This window comes from Mus caroli, unplaced genomic scaffold (assembly GCF_978045245.1).
Source record: "Mus caroli unplaced genomic scaffold, Mus_caroli_1 scaffold_2, whole genome shotgun sequence".
Lineage (NCBI taxonomy): Eukaryota > Metazoa > Chordata > Mammalia > Rodentia > Muridae > Mus > Mus caroli.
Window position 1 is genome coordinate 84,614,424 of NW_028227257.1, and position 12,761 is coordinate 84,627,184.

General features: G+C 38.3%; 1 protein-coding gene and 1 pseudogene across 1 annotated transcript; both read right to left on the reverse strand.

Annotated features, from left to right (window-relative positions):
- Positions 1 to 1,890: 1,890 nt before the first annotated feature.
- On the reverse strand, positions 1,891 to 2,612 carry LOC110289415 (small nuclear ribonucleoprotein-associated protein N pseudogene; annotated as a pseudogene).
- LOC110289416 (SNRPN upstream reading frame protein) lies at positions 2,564 to 3,206 on the reverse strand. Its single transcript, XM_085834630.1, has one exon. It carries the CDS (start codon positions 3,147 to 3,149, stop codon positions 2,934 to 2,936), a length of 216 nt encoding a protein of 71 aa, XP_085690756.1. The 5' UTR covers positions 3,150 to 3,206; the 3' UTR covers positions 2,564 to 2,933.
- Positions 3,207 to 12,761: the final 9,555 nt, after the last annotated feature.

A 12,761-nucleotide genomic window follows, 5' to 3' on the forward strand; every position in this document is an offset into this window, starting at 1 on the left:
TAATATTCATAATAAAAAGTGGATAGCTGCAGAGTTGGATTTCAATGGACAAGGGCGAATGAGAGGGACAAGAATTGGAATGTAAGAGTTAGCTATGTGTATAAGAGAGAGCTATTTCAGGACAAAATGTAGAAGATAAGTCCATTTCTGAGAGAATTGAGAATTTGATACCACATGTGGTAAATAAAAGTAGTAGTGAGATCAATAAATTGCATTAAAATTGCCAGTGCATAGAGGCCAGAGTGAGTTAGTTGGGATGTTTACTGGAGGTCGTATGTGTGCAATCAAAGCTTCAGCGGTGATACAGCTGTAGAGCATATGATCTGCCTCATAGTCATTGTTTAAATTGTTAAGGTGGCCTAAAAACAAATAAAATTTAAGTTAAGACAACAAAATAAAACAGAGTTAGCAAATTTCTAAGAGAATCTTCTGTGTTTTGTATTCAGGTGAATTTGTAAGCAATAACAATACCACAGTATTCCAGAGAATACACAACAGAAAGGGAAGTCTCCCTATGTTAAAGTCACCCACAAAATCTGTACTCAGTCAAATCACACTGTACTCCATAAATAAATTTTTCACCTATACTTGGAAGGCATGGGAATCAAGCAGAGCACAGTGTTATCAGGGAAGGACAAAGGTCCTTTTCAATTTATTCCTCCTTAAGTTGCTGGCTGAGGCAGTCTAACAAATGTCAGGAACTCAGCAATATTAAAAAAAAAAAAAAAAAAAAAGACAGCATAGAAAGCCACTAAGTGCAGGAAGGGTACACATTAGGCACTGCTGTTACTTTGAGCTGAAATTTTTATTTTAAACTCAACCTGCCATTTCTTGAAATACACATTTCTGACGTATCAAGTAAGAACTTAGTTGGATAATGGTGAGAAGAAACTCTCATTATGAATCAGTGGAACAGAGAGATCATATAAGAAAAAAAGTGTAAAATAATCAGAGCTATACAGTGCTTCCCTATTTTTTTCTGGATTTCCAGAGAAATGGGCATGAGACCTGACGTATGCTCCAACTACAGTTACAATCAGCATTGCATTTAGCTATTGTTACTCTTAGAGTTTGAAGAAACTTATCTTAAGCTATTTTAAGACTGTTTCTTACTCTGGAGTAAGCTGTGGCATTCAAGAGAGAATTGATTTTCTATTCCACTAAACTTTACCTTGTAAGATGTGCCCAAGAACTTTCCATATCAGAACATCATGTAACCACAGATGGAATCTTGACCTTTCTTTTGTCTTTATGATCTTTGAGAGACTTTTCAAATATTAGTTAATTTGGACTAGAACAGACATGCTTCAAAGCATGTATTTATCACTTCTGTCTTTGTTAGAGATTACATTGCTCTGTGACCGAGGCAACTCTTAAAAAGGACAATGCTCTGTGACCAAGGCAACTCTTAAAAAGGACAATTAATTGGAGATGGCTTACAGGTATAGAGGTTCAGTTAATTATCACCAAGACAGTCATCTAAGCAGCCTTGGTAATAGAAAAGCTGAGAGTTCTGCACCTTGTTCTGAAGGCAAACAGGAGAAAACTGGATTCCAGACAGCTAGTTGGATGGTCTTAAAGCCCATCCCCACATTTATACTTTTCCTCCAACAAGACCACACCTATCTAATAAGGCCACTCCTACTAATAGTGCCACTCCCTTGGGCAAGCATATTCAAACCACTGCAATCCTCATCTTAGAAAGAGACCATAAAGTGGAGAAGCAATGTAATACAATGTGCCTGCAAGGCCACAAAAGGAAGAGAGTGCAATTAAAAGCCAAAATAAACAAGCAAAAACAAAAGAAGAAACAAACAGAAAACCCAAGGTTACCCAACATACCCTCATACAGTAAAGATATACCCTCAGTTGTATGTCATTGTTTAGTAGTTTTTTTTTTTTTGAATTGCTCTATGTATTTATTATCTATAGTTAATGCAGTAAGAGGGGTCAAAAAGCTTGCAGGTACACAATTTCACAAGAAGCATTGTAGGGGAAGAGAAGGGCTGAGATTTATCAACTGTATCTTAGGGTCTTGGTGGGCATATTCCTGGGGGAGGTGGGCCTCTAATTCCTGGTGGAGGGGGTCTCATTCCTGGAGGAGGCATGCCTATAGGTGTCCCTCGAGCAGGGGGAAGCCCAATGGGTGGGCCCATGGGTGGTCTCATACCAGGTGGAGGAGCCATAATGCCTGGAGGTGGGGTTGCTCTGCCTACAGGTGGAGGTGGAGTTCCCCGTCATGTCGGGTATTGGGTTGGGGCTCCTGCAATGCTAGCAGTAGCAGCAACAGCAGCAGCTGCAACAGTGCCTCTTCCTTGTGGGGTCATGACCTGCTGGGATGGGCCTCCAACTCCTCTGACAGGGCCTGCTAATCCAGCAGGAGCTTGGGGAATAGGAACACCTGCTGGTACTCCTCTGCCAGCTGCTCTTCCAACCCCAGGGCCACCTGCAGCGCCAGCAAGAGGCACACGAGCAATGCCAGTATCTTTAGGAGGTGGGCCCTCCACAGTCATGGAAACCAAGTTCTCCCCACGTAGCAAGACCAGACCCAAAACGTTTTTCTTCACGTTCAGGCTGTTTTGCATTCTTTGGCTTGATCTTCCTGAACTCATCACAATCACAGAGGATTAAATTCATATGCTTGTCAAAAGCCTTAAAGGTGCCAATGAAGATTCTCCCATCTTGCAGGATACATCTCATTCTATAGTCAATGTGCTGCAGCATCTTGCTACTCTTACCCACAGTCATGATTGCTGTTCCACAATAGCCGTTGTCAACACTAAAATTTCAAGATCCTTAATACTCGGGGAAGGGCTATAAATAAAGGTTCGATACAGGCTATTAACAAACAAGTAAGCTTGACCAAAGTTTCACAAACAGTGGATGGGTCCTGTTTTCCTTGAATTCCACCACCTTGAAGTTGCAATACTGCTTTAACCACCTCTTGGTGTCTCAGCTAAGAATGCCTGTCTTAGTTCTGCCTGGAAATCCACCACAGGAACTTGCTGTTGCTGAGAACGTCGTGGGTACAAGTGACACTCTTGGTTGCTCAGTGAGGCTGTCCTTCGACGTTTGACCTGGACCTCGATCTCTGGTACGTGCTGTTCAGTAGTTCTTCTCAAGTGTAAGCGATCCCTTCCTCGCTCCATTGCGTTGCAAATCACTCCTCAGAACCAAGCGTCTGGCATCTCCGGCTCCCTCTCCTCTCTGCGTTTAGTAGTCTTTTAATTTATTAAAAATAATTATCTATGAAGAAACAGCACATGAGCAGTAGGGATATGGTATGAAGGTACTTTGACCATAGCAAGTATGTATCTTTGGAGACATGGATTTGTAAAGGTGAGGCTTTGGCAATGGCTACTAATTTTCAATCTTTTCTTTCCATTCACACCAAAGGAAAATAACCCTTCTGGTCATGCTACTTCTCATATTTCTACTGGACAGCATCTTCCATAGACTTACACAGTCTCTTTTCTGCTTTCTCATTATGGCTCTATCAGGGGAGAGTCAGAAATCCTAGAGAAAGATATTTGTCTGTCCTTACAAGGTATCATGAATTTGCCTTCAGATGCACTATGTCTACCCACACTTTTCTTCATCTTTGTCTTTTTCTTTTGGATACTGCCCAGAACTTTTTGATACCATGGGCTTCTTTTTTTTTTTTTCCCCTCTGGAGCCTCACTTTCCACTTTGTGGCTGGCTGCCGTGCTGGAGGAGCTCCATGGGAACTCAATCACATGATTCTTCTTTTTTCCCTCCACTTTCCATTCCTCTTCCCACAGCAGCAGCTGAGATTTACATGGTGTATTCCCAAGGTGCTTCTATTTATAATAAAATTATCTTTGAGCCCCCCAAAATAATACTGAAAGTTGCCCTACTGTATGCATAAGCATTATATTGGAGGGAGTTAAAAGGTTAACTAGATCTAAATCTCATGATAGGAGTAAGAACAAACACTTTTATCTAATTTATACTTTTAAATTTATCATGATGTCAGAAATCCCCCACACTCTGAAGAGAAAAGAGAATTCTCAAATTGCTGTGGCCATGGAAGATTAGTAGCAGAATGAAATGGAGAGTTCAAGTAGTTGGACTGGATAGGTGAAGAATGTCAGAGCTAGACCTCTGTATTTTGTCTTAGACTCAATTTGCCACGGCATTTTAACAGAACCAGCAGAAGAAATCACTTTCTCATTTATAAGTCTGTCTTAATTATAATTTTTCTTCTGTATACATTCCTAAGATATATTTGGTATTCTATTTTCCTGAGATACCCAACTTCACATACAACTAATAATTAAGTGAATTCTAGGTTTACTTCATCTATGGGACTAGACCTCCAGCAAAAAATGTAATTCTTGGCTCAATAAACTAGTAACCCTCCAAAAACATTGAATCTCAAAGCCCTTAGGAATTAAATTGAGGCTCTTCCTCAACACAGCTTGGCAACCTCTTTTCTGAGTTTTGAATCATGGACCAGCTGTAAGTTATTAAGAGTGAAAGATTCCTCTTATTCAAAACACAAATATCTGTGAGAGTAGCAGAAGCATGTAACAAAAGAACTGGTCAACAAAATTGGTTTTTGAATAATAGCTTCTATCACGAATCTGTTCACAAGTGGTAAGATATTTCTCAGTTAAAATTATACAGGAAGTTCTGAGTTTTGCATCTTTCTGCAAATTAGCAGCATCCCATAAAGAATCACAGTTTCTTTCTTCACACCCATTGCAGGAAGCAGGTTGACACTGGAAAACAGACAAATAACCAACCCAGCACCACAGTAGCATATCTGAATCAAGTTTCCAATTGCCATTTTTGAAATAAAAGTAGCAACTTTCAAGAATCCCTTTAGATCAAAACTTTATGATTGTCAAGGTATAGATCGTTGTGTTCATGGTTGTTAACATACAGAAAACGCGTTCTGCCCATTGATTCAACAGCATTTGCTTAACAGTCATTTATTTTGTTTTGAGAGGCTTCAGAGTTGACCACAAAATGAGCATATAATGGAGAACGAGACAGATACTATCCAATCACTCTACAAGGAAATGCAGATGTCTCTGAAAGCTTCTATGATTTTAAGAAAACTCCTATGAGGAAATCATAAAATAGGTGAGCCTGACTGAGTATGAAAAAAAAATCTCCTATAAGAGCATATCATTTGGAAGTTTGATGTAACTCCGTGGTAAGCATTTGTTTTGCATGCACAAGGTTCTGGATTTAATCCCGGAATTAAAACTCTGGAGAGCCACTCACATTACAAACATGAGAAATCAAGGGTTGGGGGCAGATAAGGAGCAAACAACTTTGAGGGCATTGTAAACTATGCTAGACATTATCATTCCAGGAGGGGCAAAAGAAGTAATATCCAAGACAGAGTTGATTCTAAATTGGCTGTGATATATTGTAAGTGCTGGTGGTGAGGTTCAGTTGAGTAGAGAAGAGGTATGATTGGATATAAATACTGACCAAACTAGACAGAGATTCAAGATTACAGTTACGTTTCTAATAGGAATGACAGATATCTACCCAGGTTACTTGAAGGAACTGAGCTAGAGATGAGGGACAGAAATTACTTGACACTTTTTGCCTGATCTTGTTTTTGTTTTGATTTATGCTGGGAAGAAGGGAAATATTTCTGATTTATCGAGTAAATGCAGTAGAAATCTTCAATGACATGATGACAGGAATATGTCAAAGAGGTGGTAGGTGTATGGAGATTCACACACTTAGGAGTGTTGGAATGATACATTAACTGATGTTTGTAAGTCATCGGTAACAGTAACTACTGTAAGGTGCCCTTGCAGTTTCTGAATTATTTATACTTACATAAGCTAGAAAGATTCTCAGAAGGAACAGATATAGACCACTGAAAGAAGCAAGTTTTGAGCGTAGGGAGTCTTCATAGTTTCCTCTTACAGGTGACATAGTCAGAAAGAAAGAAAGAAAGAAAGAAAGAAAGAAAGAAAGAAAGAAAGAAATCTAGCCATAGTAATCTTATATTTCTTCCTATGTATGTTGTTACAAATTACTACCATAACTGCTAATGTAAAACTAGGCTTCAAAGGGTTGACTTCTTCTGAAGGTTTCACATGTCTCCTACTTTCTGGTAATTAACATCTTTGGTTTGTAAGTACATCATTCTGTTATCGTATCGCTCTATCCTGTGTCTTCTTGCTCCCCCTTTTTTCATTTATTTATTTTTCTTGAAAGGGCTTGAGTCATTGGGTTTGGAACCCACTCTAAATCCAAGATGATATCACTTTTAAATGATTAGTTTAATTGTGTTTGCAGGAACATTATTTCCCAACATGTTCAATTCAGAGGTGGTGGAGATTAGAGCACAGGCATGACTTTCTAGGTCACAGTACACAGTCTACTGTAATACAGTCCCCGTAAGTGGGAAAACAGGGCATGCAAAGGGTACAGCTACACAGGAAGTAGTATAGATTTTACAGTAATAGGATGACAAATGAGATCATGAGAGGAAAGCAACTTTTAAAAGCCAGATGCAAAGAGGTCATAGAAGTCAGATGCACAAGACCAAAGCAACATGCCAGCACAGGAAGACAGCAAGGATGAATCCTGGAACAAGGCTGAGAAGAAGCTGTTGATATTACTGAAATATTGGTTACCAATGTTTTATCAGAAGATTTCAGCTTAGTAATAAAATCTTTACCTTTGCATTAAGTGTTAAGGATACTCTCTAAAATATCAAAGTACAGCAAGAGAAGTTAAGTTATACAGGATCCTAAGTCATAAGTGATAGAAAAAGAAGTAGAATTCAAGCATTTCCCTTTCAGATGTACAGCAGAAAGAGATACAGTAGCGTGTTGTGTCAAGCCCTCCCAACTTGTGACTTGGAAATATTTTCTAAATTCTCTTGAAGCTCAATTTTCACAATCAATGATATGAATATTAAAAGATATTTGTTACCAAGGATGTTTATAAGTGAGAACACTGGGCTGGTCAGATGGCTCAGTGGTTAAGAGCACTGATTGCTTTTCCAGAGGTCCTGAGTTCAATTCCCAGCAACCATATGGTGGCTCACAACCATCTGTAATGGGATCTGATGTCCTTTTCTGGTGTGTCTGAAGACAGCTACAGTGTACTCATACATATAAAATAAATAAAATTAAATCTTTATAAAAAAGTGAGAACACTAAAATTTTAACTTAAAAAGTACATAGAAGCTGGGCAGTGGTGGCACATGCATTTAATCCCTGCACTTGGGAGGCAGAGGCAGGCAGTTCTCTGAGTTCGAGGTTAGCCTGGTCTACAGAGTGAGTTCCAGGACAGCCAGGGTTAAAAGAGAAACTCTGTCTCGAAACAAAAACAAAAACAAACAAACAACAAAAATACATAGAAAGATTTTAAAAATTTTTAAATTTTTAAACAGATTCTCTGAGACCAGAACCAAGAAGTGTTTTAGGCCACCATATGGGTATTAGCATTTGAACCTGAATCTCCTAGAAAAATACACAATACTATTAGCCACTGAGTCATCTCTCCCACCCCCTGCCCTCTTTGTTTTTCTTTGTTTTGTTTCTAAATTCACAAAGTCCAATTTGTACCATAAGCTATTAGTGGATGTGTGACCCTCCACTAATGTATGACCTACTTATAACGTGCTGAACTCTTAGAAAAAATTGACGCTTCCTCTCATAGCACCTAGGGATTGCCAATAGCTTTTTGTCTAGAGGTGGGATTTCAAGCCGGACTACCCACTTCCTGCTATTATTTGGTCTATCTTGAACCTGAACTTGCACATATCTTGTGCATGCTGTCCTAACCACTGTGAGTTCATATGTATAGCTCCACTGCTATATCCAAAAGACATAGTTTCCTAGTAGTCATCTACTGCCTCTGGAACTTCCACTCCTTTTGCCTTTTCTTCTGTAATGTTCTCTGTATCAACTAGCCAACTTAATCATTTTCTGCTACCTTCAGAAACAACTTTATATTATTTTAATAGAGAAACACTAATACTATTTAATTGGCGCTATTTCAACTTTAGGCTTACGAATTCATATGCAAGCAAATCTTTACCAATTGTTTCTTCTTTATCTGTTATTAGGTGAAGAAGTTATTCATCAGTAATATCAAGACGCCAATTCAAATGTACTCAAAGTTAGTGGTATTGGCTTGTTTTTCTGAATATCTGACACTCAAACATCTTCCACCCTGCCCTACTCAAAAGTACCACCGTAGCTCTGACAACGTCTTGCTTCTGCTTTGCTACTGACCTCCTTCTGGGGAGAATTCAGTGCATAGTTTATGGATATATAGTGTCTTCTTTCTATAACTTTTATATTCTGAAATGGAGCCTTCAATCTATGTCTAGTATAAGGATCACTAATTTACAGATAGCTATACCGTAAAACTTAGAAACACGCTGATATTGAAGAACTTAGGATGCTTCACAGGTTTGCAGAAAGCTAAGATGCTTCTCATCTGGCAGTGAAGACACCATGGAGGAGAAATCAAGTGCATGCTACAGTTTGAAATTCCATTGTGATTTCTTGATAATCCACAGCCCGTTTCTGATAAACTGTACAGACAATGGTCATGGTCTTCCTTATTTGGTGAATCAGGTTTCATAATTGCTCAAGCACACAAATGCAGAGCATGGCTCTTTTCCTCCCTTCTTTTCTTTCTTCTGTCTACTTCCTTCCTAATGTGTATTCATTTGGAAATGTGTTTAAAAATGCATACTATTTTATAAGATGCATTATTTTCTTTAATTTATCTACTTTCTAGCCATAATCTCAATTTATTTTTACAGCCATATAAATACTGAAATAAGTGTCTCTAAATAAATCCTGATATGTCAATATTCTTATTTCTGAAGATTAAATTTTACAAATGAAGGCTGCTGGAAATGTTATTTGGACCAATTCAAAACATTATATATAGCTTTAATACTCAGTCTTGCTGCATTTATGAAACTTCCTTTCCATAAAACATGACATTTCTCAAACTCCAAAGAATTTTATTTTCATGGATAAAAGATAAGCCCTGATTATTCAGAGCAATGGGATGGTTAGAATGTTTTAACAAAAGTTTCAAACTGGTTCTGTGCTTGGCAAGGGACATTACCTCTCTTCTTTCTGATGTTCTGCTTGAGATTCATGCCAATTTCTCATTTTGTAAAAATTGAAGAAGATGAAGGCTCATGATTCTTTGACAAATTTGTATTGTTCCCAGAACTCATTGGCTCTTAAAGAAAGAATGGCACCATTTACCTATTCTTCATGAGATGACTTTTTACTCTTCCCACAAAAAGAGCCTGAACTTTTCCATGCAAGTATTGCAAAACAAGAAGCTCTGTTACCGTGCAATGCTTATAGCTGCCCCATCTTTTGAATTTCTTATTTTCCTCTCATAATATTCATGGCAACAATCAATTTGAATACTTCATATGCCTTTTCTCTTTTTATTCTTTAAAAAAATCATCTGGAGCATATAGCCTTATAATTCCCAATTAAATATGTAGAAAATAAGTTTTTTCTTTCTTTCTCTTTTTTTCCCTCAGGTTGTGAGTTCATAAATTAGGAGCCTGACATCCATTAAGATCTTCACTGAACACTTGAGTGCTAAGATTTGTAGTATAGGTCAATGTGGGCTTCCAGTGAGCACCTGAACGTTGCATTATTATAATATCTTCTATAGACTCAGGCATCTGTGCCCTCTACATTTCAATTTTTGAATAATTGTTGTGATAGATTGTTTTGGAATGAATACATTTTAAGTCCCAATATCTAAAACTTTGCTTAATAAATAGTTACCAGACTTTGTGTTGCAATAAGAAAGCTTTATATGAGTCTCAACTAACAGGTACAAAATGACCTGTTCATACTTCTGAGTAGCAAATGATGCTTTTAGGTTCCAATTCAGGACATCCTTATGCTCAGCAAAACTACAACTCACTGATTTGTGGTCTCATCACCTATTTGTAGCCTCAAAGCTTCTCCTGATATGTAAACTTCAACTAGAATGCCCAGTGCTACTGATTTGACTATTAGTAGATTGTAGTGAGGTATTTCTTTCTTTTTTTTAATTAATTAATTAATTTATTATTATATCTAAGTACACTGTTGCTCTCTTCAGACACACCAGAAGAGGGTGTCAGATCTCATTATGAGTGGTTGTGGGCCACCATGTGGTTGCTGGGATCTGAACTCAGGACCTTCAGAAGAGCAGTCAGTGCCCTTACCCGCTGAGCCATCTCACCAGCCCGAGGTATTTCTTTTAAAGTGTTTAAAAGTGTTTTTATTTTAATGTCACATGTGAGGGTATGGGTCTGCTTTGAACTGTCTGCAACAGGTGACTATGACTTGCCCCATGTTCTAACAAAGGCACGGTTTTGTCTGCTGTAGAAAGTTTCTGCGATTTTATGACATTTGGAATTTGGAATCTATTCAGATTGTCTATATATGCTTGAGTCCTGAGAGTTGAAGTTGGATATTGTCCCATAAGGAGGGAGTTTGGTTGCAGTGTGTTAGCAATAATGCTCAAAGTGGAAACAAAAGGAAAGAAAACAATCCAAGGATCTCAGTTTCTCTCTCTTTCTCTCTCTCTCTCTCTCTCTCTCTCTCTCTCTCTCTCTCTCTCTCTCTCTCTCTCTCCCTCCCTCCCTCCCTCCCTCCCTCCCTCCCTCCTTCCATCCCCTGCTATCCTTCCTTTTGTCCTGTCTAATGGTAGGTGAAGAAACTGGTGGATGGGCAGTAAAGGATGAAAAATAGAAGAACCCACAAAATAGTAAAAGAGCAGCTATAAATGGTGCCTCAGTGTGTGGCTTGAGAGTTAAGGGTAAAAATCAGAAGTTTGATTTCAAATGCTGTAGGGGGAATGACAGGGGAAGGAGGAGTGGATATTTTTTTTTTCAACAGGCCAGGAAAATGTTTATTGTAGCTTCTCTCCTTGATTATCTCCTGATTTGCTCTCATAGGTGATTTTCTATTTTCTTGTTTTGGGTTTTGTTTTTTCTTTTTGCTTTTTTGTTTTTGTTTTTTTTTTTTCTTTTTCTTATACTCAGTTTCTAATAGAGCTGGGGGAATGGCTGAGCAGTTGTAAAATATTGCAGGTGGAAATGAAGGGACCTAAGAAACAAACAAACAAACAAAAAGGCTGAAATGGGAAAACAAAACAGTTTACTCTGCTCTCTCTTTTCTGAAAGGGCTGCACAGCTGTCTTTGCAACTAGAAAAAAAAATGAGAGTAGAATTAGAAACAGTGGAGAGGCCAGGAACACACGAAAAAGAAGAACAAATGAGCTCCGTCTCAGTGACTGAGCAAGAGAGAGGAACTTTCCCATAGGAGGAAAGAGGGAAAGAAACTGAATTGGAGGACAGTCAGTTCAGAGAAAGCCTGAAAGGGCAGAGGAAAATTTGAGATAATAGCCCATTTTGAAAGAAAAGGTTAGTCTCAAACCAACTGCACTGCCAGAGTTAGATGAAGGGCAACCTTGGATTATAAAATTACCATCAGCTTTCCCAGTATTGTGCAACATAGCCCTGATAAGGGAATGGAACAAGGAAATGACAATATAGGATGGGCTTCTGTAAAAATGATAGATCCTGGCTATTTTAAAGAAACCATGATTTTGTATGCTATTTACTCTCCTTATGTGAAGCAAATTCTAAATAACTGGGCTACTCAAAATAAAATTATTCCCCAAGACTTTAAGGGATTGGTAAGAGCTATCCTTGAGGCCAGTCAGTAGTTGCAATGGTTACCAAAGTGGAGGGAAGAAGCCACAAATATTGAACAGCAAACTACAGTGATGGGAATGATTATACTAAAAGACCAGTTCCTAGGTGAAGGGTAGTACTCTGATATACAAGTACAGATGCAATTTGATAATGCTACTATAGAACAATGTTGCTTATTGCCTTTAAAAGCATGGGGCAAAATTGATAAGCCTGGGGAAAAGTCCCTCTTATTTACAAATATTTAAATATTTTACAAGGCTCTGAAAAGCCTTCAATGATACACACACACACACACACACACACACACACACACACACACATATATATATATATATATATATATAGAGAGAGAGAGAGATCAAAGACTAGTATTTATGAACAAAGCCATATCAGACCCTGACATAAGGCAGATGGTAATAGAAACTGTGGCATATGAAAATGAGAATAATGAATGTAAAATGTTATTAAACCATTAATGACATAAGCATCACCTATGGACAAATGGTTAAGGGATATGACCAATATTGGCTTTAATGTGTACCATGCTAATATAAAAGATCAAGGCATAGCTAGAGGTCACCTATATCAAAATGCCTAGTGCTTCTATTGCAGGAAATATGATAGTCTTAATTAGAGTTTTATTGCTGTGAACAGACACCATAACCAAGGCAACTATTATAAGGACTTTTAATTGTGGCTGGCTTACAGGTTCAGAGGTTCAGACTATTATCTTCTAGGCAAGAGTGTGGCAGCATCCATGCAGGTATGGTGCAGTCAGAGCTGAGAATTCTACATCTTCATCTGACAGGCTGCTAGTAGGAAGTCTGGCTTCTAGGAAGCTAGGACAAGTGTCTTAAGAAAAGCCCAAGCTCACAGTGACACACCTATTCCAACAAAGCTGTACCTATTCCAACAGGGTTACACCTTCACAACTTGTAATATTGCCACTCCCTGGGCTAAGCATATACAAACCATCACAATGATCATTTGGAAATAGACTGTAACCAAAGCCTTGGGTCTCAAAATGACTGCTGCGTTCACAGAGAGA